The sequence below is a fragment of the Branchiostoma lanceolatum genome, chromosome 9, assembly GCF_035083965.1.
Source record: "Branchiostoma lanceolatum isolate klBraLanc5 chromosome 9, klBraLanc5.hap2, whole genome shotgun sequence".
NCBI lineage: Eukaryota > Metazoa > Chordata > Leptocardii > Amphioxiformes > Branchiostomatidae > Branchiostoma > Branchiostoma lanceolatum.
This window is the reverse complement of record NC_089730.1, coordinates 19,336,715-19,358,289: the sequence shown is the minus strand read 5'-3', so window position 1 is coordinate 19,358,289 and position 21,575 is coordinate 19,336,715. Positions and strand designations below refer to the sequence as shown.

Genomic DNA, 21,575 nt, shown 5'->3' with positions numbered 1-21,575 from the left:
AGTAGTGAGTAAGGAATGGTCTCTCACCGATGTTTAGTGGGGAATAAGGAATGGTCTCTCACCGATGTCGAAGCGGTACTGAGGCTCGCTGGCCTTGAGCGGGCGGACGTGCTGCAGGACCAGGATGCGGTGCGTCTCGATCATCCTGTCCTCGCGCACGGGCCGCACGTCCTTGCAGATCACGCGCTCGATCACCGACTCGAACGTCAGGTCGGCCCTGCAGGTCTGGCTGGCGCCGGAGTGGCTCTGAGAGATCTTCTGTAGGGCGGGAAAGGATGATATGGCATTAGGCACCGCAGGTAATGTGAAGACGCAAGAAGAATGCAATAGATATCAAACCACAGCTGCTGTAATTTCGATAACGCGCCGGAGTGCGTGACTCTCAGAGATCTTCTGTAAGGGTGGGACCGGCGCCATGGGACCAAAGCATAACCTGCAGTGGCTTTATGAAACCTTGGCACACACATGAAAGATATTCAAGAACACGGCTGACAACTGTTTCACAAAGACTGCTACAGATTCTCCTACTTTCCAGGAACAGCCACAGATTGGAACTCATTGCCATACTCAGTAACACAGGAACAAGATGTGGAAAAGTTCAGAGGAGAGGTCGCAGACCACCTGAGAACACCAATAAGTGCACTACTGCCCCTGGATGTTTTTCCCCAAACAAAGGGAATTGTCCAGTAAACCAACAAGAACAAGAACTCACGTGCGTCATTTCCTCCTTCGGGTGCTGACAAAAGGACACGTGCTTGGTGACGTTCATCCCGACCACGTGACCATCTTCCACCTCGCTGACGACGTAGTTCACAGGGCACTCGCCGTAGATGTCGTTCTGGTGACGTCACAAAACGTTACAAACAAGTTCAAATTGAAAGTTCTTAAAGTTTGTTTTTATGTATATATACGACGCAATACATTCATGTCTGTTTTTGTTTCTGCGATTTTCATATAATTATAATATGTCTGTTAAAATTGACATATTTTAAAGTTTGTTTTCATGCATATGTACGACGCAATGCATTCAGTTCTGTTTTTGTTTCTGATCCTTTCATATGTTTATAATATGTCAGTGAGAGAGCAAGGTTTGCTGAATATGATCGGTACCCATTCCATACCGGGGCCCGGCCGGACTGTTTGCGGGAACGTAAAATAGAAATTGATATAAAAAGATATACACAAATCATGCTCATAAATAACCATTTTTACGTTTTTGTCTCTTGTTGTCTTTTATGTCGTACTTTTCGTTCTGGAAAACTGTCCGGCCGGGCCCCGGCTTGGAAATGTGACCCTAGCATAAGTCGTTGATATTGAGTTATAAAGGAACCAAACGCACAGCCTTTAATGCTGCTGATTTATACTACACGAAACGTGTGATTTAACAATGATGGTAAATGTCTGGTAAGACCTGGAATGTTTCTTTACCTGTGTGATGGTTTTCTGGAGTTGTGGGTTCTTACCTGTGTGATGGTGGTTTGGAACGTGGTTCTTACCTGTGTGATGGTGGTTTGGAGACGTGGTTCTTACCTGTGTGATGGTGATTTGGAGACGTGGTTCTTACCTGTGTGATGGTGGTTTGGAGACGTGGTTCTTACCTGTGTGATGGTGGTTTGGAGACGTGGTTCTTACCTGTGTGATGGTGGTTTGGAGACGTGGTTCTTACCTGTGTGATGGTGATTTGGAGACGTGGTTCTTACCTGTGTGATGGTGGTTTGGAGACGTGGTTCTTACCTGTGTGATGGTGGTTTGGAGACGTGGGTTCTTACCTGTGTGATGGTGGTTTGGAGACGTAGTTCTTACCTGTGTGATGGTGGTTTGGAGACGTGGTTCTTACCTGTGTGATGGTTTTCTGGAGTTGTGGGTTCCCCTCCAGCTGCATCTGCAGTGTGGAGAGGATGGCGCGCTTGGTGTTCAGGATGTGGGTAGACTCGGACGGGTCCACAACAAGGCGGTGCACCAGACCCTGAGGAACGAGAACAAATCGTCTTACATGCCGGAGGAATACGTTGATACTTATAACAGTGTATAGCCTCAACAAGGAAGGGAGATGGAGAAAAAGGTTCAATACGCCAAAAATAGTTACTCAAACCACTGGAACAGTCAGGCGTTTCAGACAGCACGATTGTCCATTGCCTAAAGTAAACAGTTTTTAAGTAACATATTGTATGTCAAAAAGTGCGCAATTCAGCCTATGGCTGCGATGTACTTTTCATATTGATCAAAATGATCTAATAACCAATTCATTCATTCATTCATTCAAAAGAGTGCAAAAGCGCAAACCAAACATACATGATTCAGTTCGACGTAGATGGCGCAAAAATTTTAACCATTTAAGGTAGGTCTTATCAAAACCAACCCACATATATCAAATATCAGACAATCCATCCAGGCCTTCTCGAGTTATGATGTTCACCCACACACATAGACACACAAAAAACAAGACGCGAAGGTAATGAATAAATGACGTACTTGATTCAGCTCGACGTAGATGGGGTTCTCCTGCAGGTTGGCAGACAGCTTGTGGAACTCCTTGTCCACCTTGTCGCCGGGCACGCGCGGCTCAGAGTCGCGGAACACGCAGTTGGACGTCTTCATGAAGAAACCGCACTTGCTTGTGGCCTGGGAGGTAAAGAAGGTTCAGTGTTAAGCATTTACGCACACATTGCTGCATGATATCAATTTTCAAGATTCTAGTACCGTCCCGATCCACAAGAGTTTGGGATCAATAGCGAACAACAATATACCCATTTTAAGTTACGGCGGCCAATACCTATATTACAACTCTGGCTTCTAAGCTACGGCCGCGTGGCGCGTTGGATACACCCGATCCCTCGATCTCGGAAGTTAAGCAACGCGCGGTCCGGACAGTGCTTGGATGGGGGACCAACCAAGGACGTCCGGATTGCTGTAGCCTCACGAAGCTTTCCACGAAATCGTCTTCCGGGAGGGACGTAAAACGGGGGTCCCGTGCTCGAGGAGGTGCCTCGAACACGTTAAACAGCCTCATTACCCTACACATTGGGTACCTGCCTGTGGCACTGGCTGCAAAATACACCTGATATTAAAATACACCTGATATTAAGAGCCCCAACCCTGTCATGCCTCGTTTTGGAGCATGACCCCTAGATGACCCCGGAAAATTCAAAATGGCCGCCATGAGTAGAAATTGGTCTTTTGGACCAGTTTAAGAGGGTTTAAAGATCTGTCATTGACACAATTGTACATTTGAGGCGTGAAGACCGTCAATGTATGGTAAAATGTACCAAGGAACTGGAGTTCTAAGTGCGACAAATACATGTATAAGATTTGAAATGAATGTACGCTTTGAAATCAATATAATGATTTTTAAAAATTGATTCAAGCAAACTCTCTATCTGGCTATCTCAACGGGTTTTTTTTCTTGTATGCTTTTGGTTACATCAAATTTGATTGAAAATCTCTTTGAAAATTTGAAATTGGCTCCAAAAAACACATTTCTACTAAAATCACAAAACCCACTAACCATTAAAAACGTGGGTAAACCCTTCAGTAATGTTGAATGTAGAAATATTGGTTAGATGCATAGAATAGACACTTGTTACCATTGTTACCCTTTCTGCTGTTTGTGCTCTTGCAATTAGCCTACGGGCATGAAAAGTTATTATGTTAGGTTTGTGTTAAACGACCTGTATCTAGCCCCTCGGGGCACGAACATACAATAAAGGTCTTCTTCAATTATTGTTTACCTCGATCTCGACCCAGCAGCGGGCAGTGACCCAGTATCCATCCTTGCCCTGCTCTCCGTTCTTCTTGCCCTGGGCCTTGCCGTAGTACCCGTACAGGTAGCGGTTACCAGGCTTGAACTGGTTCTTCCCTAGACAGAGCGAGAAAGAGAAATGGTGAGAATTCGTTAAACATCGTTTGCCTTACTGATCTGCAAATATGCCCTAAGGTGGTTTATACCTTAGGGCCCTATCACACGATATTGCATCGTATGACGCAATCGGCAAGGTGTTTCGCCTAGAACCGAGAGGTCCCGGGTTCGAAACCACTGCCATGTGCCGATGTTGTGCCCTTGGGAAAGGTATGCGTACTTGTATATACGCACAAGCCCCTGTCACACTTGTGCGTTTTTCATACGATACCAATGCACTGCCCAATCGCAGGACGAATGACACTACTTCGTGACATATATTCTTATTCGCCATACGTTCGTTCATCGTGCGTTGTATCTGCGCTGCAAGTACGCTATGTGTACGCTGCTCAGAGCTCGTACCGCAAGAGAAGCGAATTACCGCGTATGAAGGGCGAACATATAGCGTGCCCGTACTGCACTCGACCGATGTTGGACGAATGCACTGCATATTTATAACGTCTGAGCTGAATAACAGCGTTCGCACGAAAATTTTGGGTGGTTCCAAAACTTTCAGACGTACTGGGCCGCACCTTGTGAATGCCTGCGTACCTAAAACTTTCACAAAGCGATTGAGATACGCATTAGGTGTGTATTGTGAGTATGTCTGCGTATGCCAAACATGTTCATACGCAACTCATACGGACCACCCTCGTTAAATCAGGACCCATGTCGCTCCACGTTACATCGGTCGCGAAATCGGCCCCGGTAAAAAGACCCGTCATATATGGTTATGGCAGGTCGACGAGACTTGCTCATGAATAATTAATGAGCTGACCTTATTTGGTACAAACGGCAGTTGTAGCTCATGAATGATTAATGAGCTAGCCGTAACACGTAACCTGATTGGTTGATAGCTTCCCAGCGTTCTTTGCGAGCTTGCTTCCGATGAGAGGAAGCAAACCCTCTGATTGGCTGAAGCTGTTTTGGTGGCGACGTCATCATAACCATATGTGACGGATCTTTTTACCAGGGCCCATTTCGCGACCGATGTAACGTGGAGCGACATGGGTCCTGGTTTAACGAGGGTGATACGGACATGATAAACGCACAAGTGTTACAGGGCCCTTACCACATACTGGTACGTCACACCGCTCCCATCGTGTGTTGGGATCTGTGGTCAAGCACCAGACTTCGGGCCAGTCCCCAACATTCCGGCAGTAGTTCTCCTCCAGCCCGGCTGATGGATAATTAGCAGCCGTGTACTTGTGTGTATTGGGTGTCTGACTGTCCCAGCGTTGACACGTCTTGCCTGATTCCGTCACAGAGACCTTTCCTCGGTAGGACGTCCCATTTCCCTCCTGGCATAATTCTGGTCAATCGAATATAAAGAAAACAACAGCATTAAGTATGCAGCCACGGTTACGATATCGTTAAGGCCCTGTCACACTTGTGCGTATAAAACCTTGTTAATACGCAACTCATGCGAACTTGCATATACGCACAAGTGTGACAGTGCCTTTACAATGGCACATTACACGCATTTACACTAGCTAGGAAAACCCTCTGTTGTTACTTAGTACCAACCTAGTAAGTACACAATAAAAAAGTTACTCAAGAAAACTGAATAAGTTTTGTAAATGACCACACCTTTTACGCAGAATCCACAGAAAACACCTCACTGCTTTACAGACACTGCTGTTTTACTTCAACCAAGGCTTACTTGACATCTAGTCAGCTCGTAGCAACTCGTGTTGGAGAAACACTCTCACTTAGTAGTGGTGACGAACATGTCTATATTAATAGTCGTCACAGAATAAACCTGTCCGGATATGCAGCATGCACTCTTTAGAACAACGCTAGTGTGTTACGCCATGAGGCGAGAGTTTACCGGGTATGAAATACCAACGATACAAACGAACAAAAAACAACCAAGATATCTGATTTTTGTCTCACCCTTCTCGCCCTCGCAATCAAAGGGTGCGACGTGACTCCTCTTCAGTGGGTCTCCCTTCTGGTTCTTCACAATCGGCAGCGGAACCACCTCAATCTTCTCAGTGATGATCTCCACCTTGGGGTCCTTCTCCTCCGACTTCACGTCAGCTGGGAAACAAACAAACAGAAAACAAGGTTTCCTCTGGTTGGACCTATTTTAATGATGGTATATTGGTCAGAAATTACCCGTGCAATGGCGGCCAGTGCTGAGTTGCTGCAGGGTTTACAATCACATAATACACAACAGATACATATTTGCTCCACACTTACACTTTGTGTAACTAAACCTCCTTGGTGTAACTGCCGCAAGAGTCTGGGCGGTTGCCATTCGGCGCCACCAGGTGACCTCAATACGACATTCCCCAACCGAAGTCAGGTACCCATTCACACCTGGGCGGAGTGAGTTACGCACTAAAGTACGCACATAATGAATAAGACAAAATTTTAATCTTAATGTCAAACGATTTGATGTCCTCTTACATTGGCTGTCAGCCTGCTCCTCCATCTCAAAGACGAGGTCTGTCTTCCTGCGGTTCTCTGTGGAACAATAAGATTCTTCTGTTAACATCTTCAGGGAAATGAACGTCTTGATGGCATATACTCTCACTCACACACACACACACACACACACACACACACACACACACACACACACACACACACACACACATAGATAAGGTACGGGACGGGGTCCTACAAAGAGCATTGAATGGGAGTATGTTCATGTTAACGTAAAGGTTTTAAAAACGTACCCATGGACAGATTAGGGACCGGTCCTACAGAGAGCGTAAGGAAGAACATCTTCATGTCTAAGGCTTTAAAACGCACTCATGGAAAAGGTACGGGACTGGGTCCTACCGATGGAATTGAATGTTAGCATGTTAATGTTAATGTTAAAGTAAAGGCTTAAAACCTACCCATAGACATAGTGGGGACGGGGTCCGGCAGAGAGGGAGTGGGGGAAGCATATTGTTAAATGTTAATACTAGAACCTGAGATTTCAAACCCGGAAGTTCTGCTGCAGTACCATAGCAAGCCACTTGGCCCAAAATCTAATAATTTTGAGGTCTCAAGACCTCCCCACATATCAAGTGTGAAAACAATCCATTCAGGCATTCTCGAGTTATGCTGTTTACAGACGGACACACGCACACACACACGCACGCACACACACACACACACACACACACACACACACAAACACACACACACGCGCACACGCACACAAACACACACACACACGAACGCTGACGAAGATATAACCTTCTCGTTGAAGGTAAAAAGGCTTTAAAAAAGTACCCATGGACAGTTCAGGGACGGGGTCCGGCAGCGAGCGAGTGCCCAGGAACTTGAGGGTGCTGCGGCTGTTGGCGATCATGAAGGGGTTGTTGTAAGACAGGGAGGCGTCTTCCATCACCTCCTTGCAAGACACCTTCTGGATCCTGTCCTTGGCGTTGAGGTGGTACTTGCACTCCCTGGTGGCGTTGGTGAGCTGCACGCCGAAGACCTTGTGCAAACAAGTTATGTGAGTACCGTCCGCAGCCCAGCAGGCCGGCCGGGGCTTCATGCAGGGGAGGGAGGGAGAGACAAGAGAGGACAGAGGGGTGGTTTGACTTTGGGTAGGGAAGGGGGCGGTGTTAGGGGTATAGGGGCTACAATGGGTTCGGACTTTCACTGCATGGAATACCACCTGTAAGTACTGACACCTTAAAGAATGCGTAAAGGTTCGGTTGTTTCACTCGAGTGACAAAAATTGAACCTGTACGCCTTCTTTGAGGTATGCCTTAAGATAGGGTTTTCGTTGAAAGGGACCCATGAAACGACAAGTTGTTATTTAATAAGAACGGTATGATAGGAAATGAGCTTTCAATATACAGATTCAAGTGACACGGCATAAGTAACTGACTTCCACACGGCTATCTATATCTCTCCAAAAGTGTAAAATATCATCAACAATATTTGACAATAATCAAATCTGAAACACACAAGTACCATAAAGCATGCGTAAAGGTTCGGTTTCTTCACTCAAGTGAAAAAAATGGAACCTTTACGCACGCTTTATGGTAATGCTTAAAGATAGAATTTTACACAGTGACACACGCAACGCCTTAACTTGAAATATATCACAGCTTGAAATGCATAGTATTTTGGGCGTTTTACTGTACTATTTTTTTTCTTTAAAAAATTGCATTTGTTGTATGAAAACATTAGCCTGGGGTCCAGCCTTGTTTGCTTTGGCCCGCTCCCAAAGCTCCGCTAGCCTGTTGGCAGACAAGGCTGGGATCCAGGCTATGAAAACATCACATGTCGGTCTCACCTCCTCCCATGAGCTGTCTGGTAAATGCTTAAAGATAGATTTTACACACGCAACGCCTAAACTTGAACTAGACAACACCTTCAAATGCATGGTATCTTCGGGCGTTTTTACTGTTTTTACTTTTTCCCTTAAAGAATGCATTTGTCGGATGAAAACATTTAATATGTACATGTATTTAGAATATTGTTGTAGCTCGTAATGCTGTCTATTGTAATGCCTTGTCTCTGTCAGCAGGGCTATCCCTTTGTAATAGCATCAGGCAAGTTGGGCAGCCCTGGCTGTGTGTCCTGAACAGCCAAACCAATAAGAAAAATCTGAAAATTAAAACGTCAGATTCAGTCTCACCTCCTCCCATGAGCTGTCGGGGTGCTTGCACTGCGTCAGCTCGTTCCTGACGTTGACGCCGGTGACGACGCGGTTGTTCAAGAACACCTTCTTGTCGGTGATCTCGAACTCGGGGCGGCACTCGCCGTACACGTTACGGATCATCTCCTGAAACATGCGGTAGGGCGTTAGCCCTCACCTGATCGTGACGTATGCGTTTTTCGCCACGTTGGATGGTTAAATCTCGAAGATGACGGAAATAAATGTCACATGATCGCATAGAATTACGTCAAAGTCCGATGACGCCCTTCACAGAAACAGACAGTAACGAAGCGGACCTCTATGGACATAAGCTGTTAACCAACCAACATGGCGGACAAAAGATATTGCGTCATAGTTACGTGATAATGACGTAACCTTCCGGGACCTCTAAACTTTCAACCAACCAACATGGCATACACAAGATTACGTCACAATCAAGTGATAGTGACGCGCACTTTCCTCAGCTGAATCAGGGATGTGTAAGCCTTTAACCACCCAACATGGCGGAAGCTAAATTACGTCATAATGACGTGTTGATGACGTACCCTTCCTTCGGGCACGTCGATGGGCATCTGCAGCAGGGAGAGGATCTCACGGCGCATGTTCAGGATGTAGACCGGCATGTCGACCTGCGGGGCGATGACCTCCACCAGACCCTTGTTCCAGTAGACGATCAGAGGGTAGTCCTGGGTGAAGGCCTTGGCGTACTGGTCACCCTGCAATGACATAGATAACTACAACATTAAGAATAGGAATGAAGACCTTTATTGTACATGTACACCAATGAGTTAAGTAAAGGTCACAACAAAAGATACATCAATCTATACATTGCCAAGTTACTACAAAAAATATCTAAGTGCCTCCGACCTCTCTTCTTTCTTTGTAATTCACATCAGAACTACTCTTTTGGACTTGTCTATTTTCTCTCTCACCAGTTAAGGATCTCTTAAAGAATTGAAGAGGAATGAAAAACCTTTCTTGTACGGTTATGCTCTTACAAGCTAAGTACAGGTGATGGTGATGAAAGCAGGGGTACAATTACAGTAATTACAGTAATATATTAAGAATCTGGTCTCTTACTAAATCTATAATGACTATTGTATACTAGTATGTACAGTTTCTTAAAGAATAAATGTCCCACCTGAGCGAATGAAGAGTACTGGGGAGACTCGGAGTCGTCGCTGGTCTCGGCGTTCAGGATCTCACACTTGGGGGTGGTGATGATGGCGTGGCAAGCGTCAATGGCGTCCAGAACAACTCTGTTGGAACAACAGGCACCGCTATGGTTAGCTTATGTGTCTTAGAGGTTGTCCATCCCTTTGAGTCCTACAAGTGCTAGAAGGATGGGTTGGCTCTCATAAGCCTGTCACTGTGAACTTATCATCGTCGCTTGAAACGACATGCGTTGATTTTGATGTTTTTTGTCCATCAACTGCCTTTCAAAAAGCCATCCTTAAGTATGCTGTAGATACATCGACAGAAAACAAAGCTATGCAAAACGTTTTAGAGACAATAATCATCTAATCATCAATCGGATGTGTCACCTCTTTACCACATTTTGACAAAGACTTTGTAAAAGGCACTTTCTGTTCTTGAAGAAGGCCGCGGCAGTGCCCGGCAGGCAAGACGAAGATAATAAGTATTCTTTTCAATGAGTTCTGCACGCCAGGTGAGTCCAGTCCTACCTGTAGGTGGACCTGAGCCAGAGAGTCTTGCCCATGTGTGCGGGGGATTCCTTCTTCCCCTCCACAGTGTAGTTGTAGATGTAGCGGCGGCCGGGCTCGAAACGGTTCCTCCCTGTCAGGGGAATAGGAGCGAGTCCAGATATTAAGTCTTTCTCAATACTCTTCTATTGTCTCACTCGCATCTATGTTACAATTTTGATGGGACATATTATGACCTAGCCACAGGATTTTCCTGTAAGTGACAATTAAGACAAAATACTAGAATGTCAATTGAATGGAAAATCACTTGAGTGGAATGGTTCAGAAGTGTTGTAATTACTTACCAATGCACTTTTCCTTGTCCATGAGGTACTGGCCTGTAACAAACAGACAAACGTTAAACTTTGTTCACCCATAAGAATCGTAGACAGCACCTCAAGTCAACATGTCGTGAGTATTATGACTTCAAGTCACAAGACGCGTCAACGACGGTCTCAAGTCACAAACCCTAGACGATGTCGATGTCTTACATCATCTATGAAACTCAGGTCATATGTAAAGACAAGCCTTCTTTCACAATCTGCGAAAGAGTGATAAGAAATTAGCCATTCAGTCAGTCGCAGAACTATCGTAGAGTGAACGTCGTTTCCATCAAGTACAGTTAGAGCATCCTCATTAGATACATGTAGCTTTGAATAAAGCTTACAATCAGATGTGCAAAGGTTAGGTGTGACAGGTTGTTGAGTGAAATATAACCAGCTGCTACCGCGCCCTTCGCCTGCGAAACTGGTGTTTTACGCCGAAGGTCGGTTATACATATTGTAAAGGTTAAGATATAGATACAGGTACAGATACAGGAGTAAGTCGGAGGGACTGACCTGGCTCGTTACAGCGGCACATCTCGCAGCCGTTCTCGTCGATCTGCCAGCCGAACTTGCAGAACATCCTGCAGCGCACGGGCTTGCAGTCAGAAGGCGCTGTACATGTGAACGGAGAGAGTACCGAGTTAAAGAACGGTCTATACTAGAACTGTGTAGATAAACAAAACATTCAGGTACAGGTACACTACAGGTACAGTAGTTTATCACAATCAATCAATGAAAATGGTTCATTCATTGATTGAAAAAAGCATTGCAGCCAAAGGATGAATTGTGCCTTCCGTACATAAAGTATATTGCACTTGGTTTTTACATAAGACATTACACATTTAGAATTATTTACAGTGGTATTAAAACGATGCATTGGCATCAACTTAGCTTATTTGATATTTGCTAGCTTATAATAAAAACAATTTCATCCATTCATTTCGTGGTATTCAGGAGTCGTAATGTCAGGTAGAGATACAGGTACAGATACGGGTCCGGACATCGTTAAGACAGACATCTGAGAAGATAAAGAACCGGTTCTTACTCTTCCTCTTGGGAGACTTGGGGCGGACAGGCTCGTCAATCTTGAAGATGAGGTCATCCTTGTAGCGGCCCTCTGTGAAACGGACACGTCATAAGTATCAATGTCTCAAAATTCAAAACATCAAATAAGAATGACACGAAAACACTGCAGTTTGATTTCAGATAGACCCCGCTATAGAAACACATGCAGCAATTGACTAGTCTCCAAGCAGACCTACGGGTTGCTATAAAAACTCATTCTGCCAGTTGGATACGGTCTTTGCAACCCGTAGGTCTACTTGGAGATTAGCAATTGACTACAAAACCTCCGTTTCCAGGAAGCAACAAGCCCTAAGTTGGTACCCCTAGCGACCTGACATTATAGTATGGGTGTAGTCAGGAGTCGTCCAGAACATACTCCACTTACACGTTATCACTTCCCGGCCCTTAACAACAACACCATCGGACCGGAGCCAAACAATACTTCCAAGTATCCCATTACACCACTTCCGACTTACACCCTGCCACTCTGCAATATTCACATAACTGTGGACGCATACCAATGCAAACTAACTAACTAACTAACTGACTGACTAACTAATAACAATACCTCCGATTTCACGATGGTAACTAATGACGTCTTTTGAACAACTCCAAATGCATATATTCTTATGAACGCACACGTTGTCTTACGGACAAGGAAACGCACAACCCTAGCTTTATAGACAATCTAAAAGGGATGCTGGGCTCAGTGACGTCTCTACAGTAAAGCTTCGGTCGCTAATGGAAGACCGGACTGAATGGAGCAGAAGAACACATTCTCTACCAGGATGTCATCGCTGGTATCCTCGTTCAATGTTCAAGGTACGTCAGCAATCGGTCAAAGTGTAGCAAGTGTTACTCACCTTTGTCGTAGGCGTCCTCGGAGCGCAGCACCTTGAGCGGGTCCTTCTTGATGAAGACGAGTTTGCGGGTGTTGTTGGCGATGAGGAAGGGGTTGTTGTGGTGCAGGTAGTTATCGGGGGTCTGCTCGCGGCACGTGACCTTGTCGATACGTCCCTCCTCGCTCATGACGTAATCGCACTGCTGGGACGCGTCACCGAGGGTCTCGTCCATTACCTGACAGGGGGGGTAGAAATGATTTTTTAAAAACTTTTTATCACCTTTTTTACACAACTACATCTCGTTTACATTACTTTTCAGTTGCTGATTTACTACACAATTGTTACAAGATCAAGTCACACGTGCGTCAATGGTAGCAGCCTATTGCCATACAACAATATGTATGCGTACCTATCAGTTAAAATCAAAGAAATACATAACTAGAGTTCCACGAACACATTATCTTCGCCAAATAAGCAAGGCTTATCATGGAGAGTGATTAATATTTACGTGCTTATCACCCCCTGCAAATTTGATCATGCACCATACCATTTGGAAGTTATGATGGGGCGAATGAGTCCAGTCTAGATATGGTTGAAAATCATTTGCTGGTACAGGACTAGTAAATGTGTAGAGTGTGCTGATATACAGTCAAACCTGCCCAAGGCGACCACCCGGCGGACCGAGCAAAAACGGTCGCGATGGACAGGTGGTCGCCATGAAGAGGATTCCACTCACATGTTTCCAGGTCGAGGTTTTCAAATACAGTACGTAAATGATGAAAAAATTATGTGAATTTAGACAGCATGACCCTCACCAGGTTCAATTCTCATTGACAGAAAGATCCTACAAAAATTACATTTTCCGTTATCGATGTAATAATTGCATACCGCTACATCGTGTACAAATTTTCGTCATAATTTTGACTACAAAACGATGGTTGCCTCGATGATCTCGCAGCGCCCTCCCGCATTCACACACATTGAATAGTACACACACACACGCACATCATCGAAGTTTTAAGGCCTAAGACAGATCCCTAGAAAACGCCTGCTGGTCCCAGCCTTTTTTGGGTCGCCGACCGCCGGATGAAAGGGTAAAAAAAATTTCGATCTGACAACTAAAGATGAAAACGGAACGCGTTAACGGTGTGATTTCGTCGCGCCGCGAAGCTCTGTGCCACCGCATCGAAGGGTAAGTCAGTGCAGCAGAACGCACAGCGTCCAATAAAGGTTTGTGAGATTCTTGGAAATAAAAAGAAAATAAGAATTTTGATTTTCACCAATAACTAGAGTATTCGTAAATGTTCATACACAAAATCATCGTGTTTTACAAAGGTCAGCGGTACGCCAAATCCGGGCCGCCCGAAATCCAAGATGGCGTCGGGACCAAGGAACAACATTTCTCGCCTGATGTTTTGCCCGCCGCGAAGTCATTTTTCGGCGGAATTTAGCAAGATACAGACACATTTTTGTTGAAAATACAAGAAATAGATAGTAATTTCTGTGAAATCTGACTTTTTGACGCCATGCACTACGTATTCGTTTTGAAAATTGAGTTTAAACGGAACTGAGTTCACGTTAAACTATAAGATTACGATAGGCACAACAACATCACAAACATTTGTCTTTACAATGTTTATAGGGGGAACGTTTTATTAAAACACTTCATGGAGGAATCGATGGTATAACATTGCTATTCCATATATTTTTGATCTTATTTTTGTCCTTTAAAGTCTTGAAAACATTTCCGTGAAATCCGACAGCAAAATGATCTGATGTCACCACACGCTTGAAAATTAGGCGACCGCCATGGCAGGGATTGTGCTCTGTGCGGTCCCAATTCGTGGCGGTCGCGGTCGCGTTGGACGGGTGGTTGCCTTGGGCAGGCAGCTTAATGCTGGTGCCTATGTGGAAAATTTTCGGGACCGAGAAAAAGCGGTCGCCATGGCCAGGTGGTCGCGTTGAAAAGGTGGTCGCCTAGGCAGGTTTGACTGTATGTTATAACTGGTCATGAAACAATATGAGTATGTTGATAATATGGGCCACAAAGGTTCGATATTGCAGTGTTGTAAGTTGAAAGTGATGATGAAATAGTACAGTCAATATATATGAATAGAATACATCTGGCTGGTTGTTGACGTGTTTTTAGGTGTTTTTGTCAGGCTTTCTATTTTGTCCCTATTTCGTTATGTCGCCAACCGTGTTGAACAAAAATGCCTAAACTGAACGCGTTAAACCAGCAGGACCCACACCTCTGCTTGGAGAATAGTTTATTTGTTTGACCTACATGTACGTTTATGCAAGGCCATCTGTTTACATGACCTGACACTGTCCCATGTCCCATTGAAATGCAGTAGGTTAACAAACTTTCCTTACTAATTATGCAAATTAGCTCCTGATTTGCTTAATTAGTCGTTGATAATGTAAACCACCATCCGAGCTCTCTACATACCAAACATCACGACGATCTGTCGACCCCTTCTCAAGTTATTCATGTCCGAATGTCAAAACAAAAACACCCACTGCAGTTCTTAACAAGCCGCTAGGGAGCCAAAATTTACAGAACTTACTTTCTGTGGCATGAACTATCTACCACACAAAAATCATGACCATAGCACTTTCAGAAAATATGCCCCTTAATTTTGAAGCTCCGCTGCAGTACCTTAGGTACCCGCTAGAAGGCCCATTATCGAACTTGACCTTCCTTTCTGTAAACCCTACCCATCCACTAAATATCATACGAATCCATCAACAGCTTCTTGAGTTATGCTGGCGACATACAAATACACATCCACACAAAGCCCGCTGCAGTACCAACGGAGAATACCAGGGGACCCATTTTTGAAGTTGACCCCTGTTTCCACAACATCTACACACCTGCAAAAAATCATGAAGATCCATCAATGTTTCCGTCACTTTTTTTGCCTACATACAAACACAAAAAAATGTAAAGTCTGCTGCAGTACTGTTGAAAAACGCAAGGTGAACCATTTTCGAACTTGACTTTCCTTTGCACAACCACTACACACCTACCAAAAATCATAAAGATTCATTGAAGCTTTCTTGAGTTATGCTCCTGACATACATTTAGACCCACCCAACAGATTTTTCAACCGAAAACATAATCTTCTCCGAGTACAAGTACTCGGCGAAGATAATCACAAAAGTTACAGTAGATGAATAGAATAATACTGGATGTTTTTGTTCTGTTGCTATTAGTTTTTATATGACCCCCGTATTCAACTGTGACGTTTGTTGTTGCTGTTGCCCTGCATCTGTGCTTGTTAATTTGTTTGTTTCTTTGCCTCACCTCTACAGCACGATATGCGTTTTTGTTTTGTTTTTTGTTGCCTTACCTCGTCCTGGAAGACGTTGTCGGGGTGCTGACACTTGGACATGTCCTTGACCATGCGCACTCCGAGCGCCACGCTGGTGCCGGACAGGTCCACGCTGTCGGTGATCTCGTACTTCGGCGTGCAGTCGCCGTGCACGCTGCGGTGGGCCGTGATCTGCTCTAGATCGTCTGGAAGGCAAAAATAAATAGATAAACAAACAGACAGACAGACAGACAACCAGCCAACAATGCGCGGTGGGGATGAAATATTTTGGTGACGCCAAGTGGGCGGTGCCGTCACATCGACGCATGGTTGTGCACGCTGCGATGGGCGGTGATTTGCTCAATGTCGTCTGAAAAACGAAAATAGACAAACAAACGAACAAATATGTGAGCTGGCACAAGTGTTAAGTGAGGATAATCATGCTGCGGTGGGCTGTGATCGTCTAAAGACGTCTGAACAAAACGAAATATTCAAATATCAATTCATCTATTTACAAAAAGAAATCTAAAAAAACAAACAAATCAACAGACAGACAGACGAACAGACAATATCTAGCAGAGATGATCGAATATTTTGGTGACGCCACAGGGGCAGTGCTGCCACCGAGGCGTGCGGTGAAAAGGCCCAAGTAAAACTCCGAGGTGCAGGCGCGCCACCTACCGAGTGTGGTGGGGAGCTGCAGCATGGACAACAATAATTTCACAAAAGAATTAGCCAGCCAGGAAAAACCACCAGTTGCAAAATTTCTCAAACTTATTCAGTTCATGATCAATGGAAGTCTAGTGGAAACCATTCAAGTAGGTGTATTAAAGACCCATGAAAACCTCCGCAATGCAGGCGCGCCACCTACCGAGTGTTGTGGGGAGCTGCAGCATGGACAGCAATAATTTCACAAAAGAGTTATCCGGCCAGTAAAGAGGACCATTTGCCGAATTTCTAAAACTTATTAATGGTCAATGGAAGTCTAGTGGAAACCATCCAAGTAGGTGAAAAGACCCATGCAATGCAGGCGCGCCACCTACCGAGTGTTGTGGGGAGCTGCAGCAAGGACAGCAGGTCCCTGTGGAGGTTCAGGACGTGCAGCGGGCCGTCGACCTTGGGGGAGACACTGGTGACCTCGCCAAGGTTCATGTAGAACGGCAGGTCAACGTCCTCGGTGAACTCACGGGTGTAGGACTTGCCGTGGGGGAACGTCCTGGGGGAATAAAAAAAATCAGTTTCTGGAAAAAAAAACTATTTCTTGTGCGAAGAGCAGTTATCATTTTTCCCTTCTTTTTAGAAACATTAAACTTCACTCACAGGGCCAACTTTTTTTATATAGGAAGAATTCAAATTCTAATTTGATGGTAGTTTAACCCAGCTCCAAAGTCATTACTAGAAACGGCATGTCCTCCCCTTGTCTCAGATTCGACCAGACAACCTTTGACATGTAACCGTTATTGACTTTTGACCTACCTGTACTCACGGTCCTCCTCCATGTCAGAGGTCACGGCCTTCAGCACCTCGCAGTACGGGGTGGACAGAACCATCTCGCAGGGGCCGTAAACCTGGGCGGAGGAACAAATGTTAAAGATGAATTAAAATGAACTAAATCTAAGATAAGGGGACCATTTTACTCCCCCTTTCTCCCTCTCCTTCTCTCTCTCACGTCTCTCTCTCTCTCTTTCACTCTCTCTTCTTCTCTCTCTCTCCCTCTCTATCTCCTTATCCCTTACGTATCATACACACACACACACACATACATACATACATACATACACCATGCACACTACAGACACACCACACACACACAGAGTAACACACACACACACAAACGTACACAAACTACAGACACACACCATACACATATAGATAAACACACACACACATTAACACATGAACACCCACTGTGACACACACACACTCACTCACTCACACACACAAACACTGAACACCTGATTCACACAGATACAAGCACACACATGCACGTACACACACACAAGTACGCACAGAGCAGACGGCACACACATACACAGACACACACACACACACATACATACACATATACACACACACACACAGAGATATACACACACACTAACACACACACAACACACACACTAACACACACACAAACACTCACACACGTACCTTGATGTGTGCGGAGCATTGCCATTTGAACCAGAGGATCTTGTCCTCCACCTCAGTAAGCGGCTTCCTGTAGCCCTCCACAGTGTAGTTGTAGGTGTACTCATTCCCGGGGGACAGGCGGTTCTCACCTGCAAGAACGGACAAAAGGATTCTAAGGCCCGATTCACACACGCGTTTTTAGTTCGACTTGGAGTCGACTCCGGACTGCTTAAGGAGAACCACAGGTCACTCAAGTAGCGCCAGATTTCTAGTAGGAAAACTCCACTTGAGCAGCCCAAAGATCCTCACACACAGCTCGAGTCGATTCAGAAAACTTGTGTGTAAATCGGGCCTATCTAAAAATGTCTTCATTTAATGATGTGATTTGATTTGATTTTTATTCACTTAATTTGCATATCAATTCATATTTCGTTGTCAAAAACCTGCTGATCGAAAAATCTGGCTCAGTGTCACTGACGAAAAGTATTTGTGGACAACATAACTCAAGAAGTTTAAGGTCGATTGCCATTATCTGAAGCATGTGTTTAGAATCTTGACTTGTCTTAGGCACTGCCGCGGTACTTCTTTATACATGCTTATAAAAGCTAGCATTAAAGAAGAAAACACATTCATTCTGTTAGAGTTGATATATAATTGAAGAGGATGTACTTACCATCGCATTTCTCTGGTACTGAACCTGAAATGTATGAAAAGAAGTAGGTTTTAAAAAATGCAGAAAATGACACTCTTACAGTATAGGCTACCCGACAAATGTCATCAAATGACTCAATTTTTGAGATGTGGCAAGTCAATGTCAAAGACTTGCTTTGTTGAGTATTGAATAACTGAGACTACGTACGATTGGTTAAACGTAAGGTTTTCCCTGATATTCAATTGTATCTAACGTTAGCATAAGTTGATATATGATTGAGATTCCTTTGTTACAGGCATGATTTAATTTTGATTTAGTTAATATTTCTCTTCTGAAGAAAATCCCAACGCAAACGTTTAGGTGCTTAAAGCCACCCAAAGCCAAAGTCTACAATCTGGACTCTAGCCAAGATCGACCTTGACTGGTTTAAAATGAACGTCAAGATCAAATGTCATGGTAGATTAGCCGCAGTGCAACGTTGGAACTCGCGTGAAGACCACGTGTCGCCCGTGTGGGGACTTTGAAGCCATCGTAAGCTGGAACATTTTGTGACGCATGTCCAAATTAGCTGATCGGCACTTTCATCACAGCAACAAGTGTATATCGCTTCCTTGTAACTTAAAGAAGACGAAAAGCAGTCATAACTGCATAAAGTGACTAGTCAAGGGACTGGACGAAAATGGTTACACAAGAAAGGAGGCCGCTTTAGACAGGATTCGACGTATTGCTTCGGTCAAATGTGCAAAGGAGAGCCAAAAGCGGGCACAATGGACCGATCCAGTCCGAACACCAGAAGCCCCGCCCCCTGTTCTATTTCGAATAGTCCGTCAAAAACAGCCCTTGGCGGACAAAAATGGTCGCGCGCGCTTGGCTGTCGAATATGCAGACTATATTCTCTTGAGCTTTTTTTGCTCTGAAACCCTTTCAGAGCGGACCAAATAAAAATGGTATGCCTTCTTTGTGGACGGATGTATCCACCGAGTAGGGTTGTTTGAGGAGGGGGTAAATGTAGTTAAGGTGAGGACATTATGTTTTCGGTCAATGCTGAAGCGGGTTGCGTCGCATATCATTACCTTGTTGGTGACCATGAGTGCCCGATTTTTGACAAGCAGCCGATGCACGTGTAAACTAGGGTACGTATATCTGTGACAGGGTTCCCACTGTATTGACTGCATGAATTGCAACTGCATGTCCTTTAGTAATTATCTATCAAAATGCAATTCTTTTACTTACCGTGTCGCATTCATATTAATCAGTTTCATACACAAGTACAGAAGAGGCGGAACTCTGTACTAGCGGACTTTGTAGTAGTTGGCAATGTGTTTCAAGCTCCCTCCTCATGAGTGCCCGAGCTATTTTCTTTTTCATTTCGTTTTTTTCCTGAGTTTACATGCAGCCAATACAGTGAAAAACCTGTGACAGATGTACATACCCTGCTTAGCACGTGCCATTTCTGTCCAACTAGCGCTGTTCTTGACGGAGGTATTCCAAATAGAATAGGGGGTTCTATATGTTCGATATGGTGTTCGACTGGATCGGTCCAATTTATGTAGAGGTGGTCACTAGTACAAGTTTGACTGTATATCAATGGCCAAGTGGTCCATATGTAGAGGTGGTCACTAGTACAGGTTTGACTGTATATCAACGGCCAGGTGGTCCTTATGTAGAGGTGCTAACTTGTAACGTTACAGGTTTGACTGTATATCAATGGCCAGGTGGTCCTTACGTAGAGGTGGTCACTAGTACAGGTTTGACTGTATATCAATGGCCAGGTGGTCCTTACGTAGAGGTGGTCACTAGTACAGGTTTGACTGTATATCAATGGCCAGGTGATCCTTACGTAGAGGTGGTCACTAGTACAGGTTTGACTGTATATCAGTGGCCAGGTGATCCTTACGTAGAGGTGGTCACTAGTACAGGTTTGACTGTATATCAGTGGCTAGGTGGTCTTCAGGTTTGACTGTTTTATCAAGTCATTCGCACCGTGCTTTCGGCTGAAAGTTTTAACGTTTCAAAACTACCCGAAAAAACGGTTCAAAGGTGGAAACAACAAATTTAGATATTGACAGTAAATCAATCCGAGCAAATGTGCGCTGTTGCCAAAAACGCGATAGGTGTGTTTGATAAATGGTTTTATTTACCGGGCTATATTAGAGAGGCGGGAAAGATAAGCGGGTTGGTAAATATGTACAGATTGACAGAGTGCAAGATAGCGCCATGTGATCCCTGATCAGGGCTAGGTGGTGCGCTCAGAATGGACACAAATAAGACTAGATTTATGGACACTGTTTTAATACAATTAAGACGTTACGGTGTAAAAAAGTAAACACGAAATAACGGAGGGATCGGGCTTACTTTTATCACTGTAAAGTACGGTGCCTGCTATTCGCATAACCCACCAAAAGTGTTGTTGTTTTCCACACACGATTTTCTAAAGTGCTCTAGGAAAAGAACCTAGCGAAAAAGTTGTCCGAGGGACGCCACGTGTTTTCCTGTCACGTGTTTTTCTTTCTAATTGTTTTGCGAAGGAGTCTTGCCCGTTCAGAGATAGAGGGCGAAAAAAGTCTTTACCCTTGTTTGTTCGAATGGGAATTTCTGGGCAGGAAAAAAAGTTGATGTGGAAATTTGAACATGCTATATCCAAACAGCGCAGTTTTAGTAGAGTTGTATTGTGGTGAATGTCTTAGTACGATCGGGTTTGATCAAGAACCCTTTGATTCGAGAACATTAGTATAGCGATTGAAAAAAAGAACTTCCATTGGCTTAACTTTTAGTAACATGCGTCCAGAGAAAGCACCTAGCAAACGAAAAACTTCTCGTTTCCTACAACCTCATACACAATGCAATAGAGCTAAAGAAAAGCAAAGTGAGGAAAAAGTTCTCTTTTATGATGAAAACTAAAATTTTGGCCGACATCCAAAAATCACATCAGGCTCAAAGATCACATTGAGTGCGGATAACATAGACTTTAAAAAAGGGAACTTGAAAGATGTTCATACAACTCAAATCAACACTTTGACGCAGTAG

General features: G+C 44.4%; 1 protein-coding gene across 1 annotated transcript in view; it reads right to left on the bottom strand.

Annotated features, from left to right (window-relative positions):
- LOC136442652 (uncharacterized) overlaps nucleotides 1-21,575 on the bottom strand; it is a 34,363-nt gene that overhangs the window by 12,445 nt on the left and 343 nt on the right. The window contains exons 2-23 of the mRNA XM_066439596.1: nucleotides 18,570-18,593; nucleotides 17,918-18,045; nucleotides 17,243-17,334; nucleotides 16,810-16,982; nucleotides 15,806-15,972; nucleotides 12,471-12,684; nucleotides 11,588-11,659; nucleotides 11,056-11,154; nucleotides 10,522-10,554; nucleotides 10,199-10,310; nucleotides 9,655-9,772; nucleotides 9,059-9,229; nucleotides 8,493-8,639; nucleotides 7,130-7,391; nucleotides 6,311-6,367; nucleotides 5,792-5,938; nucleotides 4,968-5,207; nucleotides 3,729-3,856; nucleotides 2,473-2,622; nucleotides 1,838-1,966; nucleotides 713-838; nucleotides 63-258 (exon numbers count right to left, since the gene is read on the bottom strand). Coding sequence (XP_066295693.1) covers nucleotides 63-258; nucleotides 713-838; nucleotides 1,838-1,966; nucleotides 2,473-2,622; nucleotides 3,729-3,856; nucleotides 4,968-5,207; nucleotides 5,792-5,938; nucleotides 6,311-6,367; nucleotides 7,130-7,391; nucleotides 8,493-8,639; nucleotides 9,059-9,229; nucleotides 9,655-9,772; nucleotides 10,199-10,310; nucleotides 10,522-10,554; nucleotides 11,056-11,154; nucleotides 11,588-11,659; nucleotides 12,471-12,684; nucleotides 15,806-15,972; nucleotides 16,810-16,982; nucleotides 17,243-17,334; nucleotides 17,918-18,045; nucleotides 18,570-18,593 — 2,985 coding nt within the window. The remainder of the gene's footprint in view (nucleotides 1-62; nucleotides 259-712; nucleotides 839-1,837; nucleotides 1,967-2,472; nucleotides 2,623-3,728; nucleotides 3,857-4,967; nucleotides 5,208-5,791; nucleotides 5,939-6,310; nucleotides 6,368-7,129; nucleotides 7,392-8,492; nucleotides 8,640-9,058; nucleotides 9,230-9,654; nucleotides 9,773-10,198; nucleotides 10,311-10,521; nucleotides 10,555-11,055; nucleotides 11,155-11,587; nucleotides 11,660-12,470; nucleotides 12,685-15,805; nucleotides 15,973-16,809; nucleotides 16,983-17,242; nucleotides 17,335-17,917; nucleotides 18,046-18,569; nucleotides 18,594-21,575) is intronic.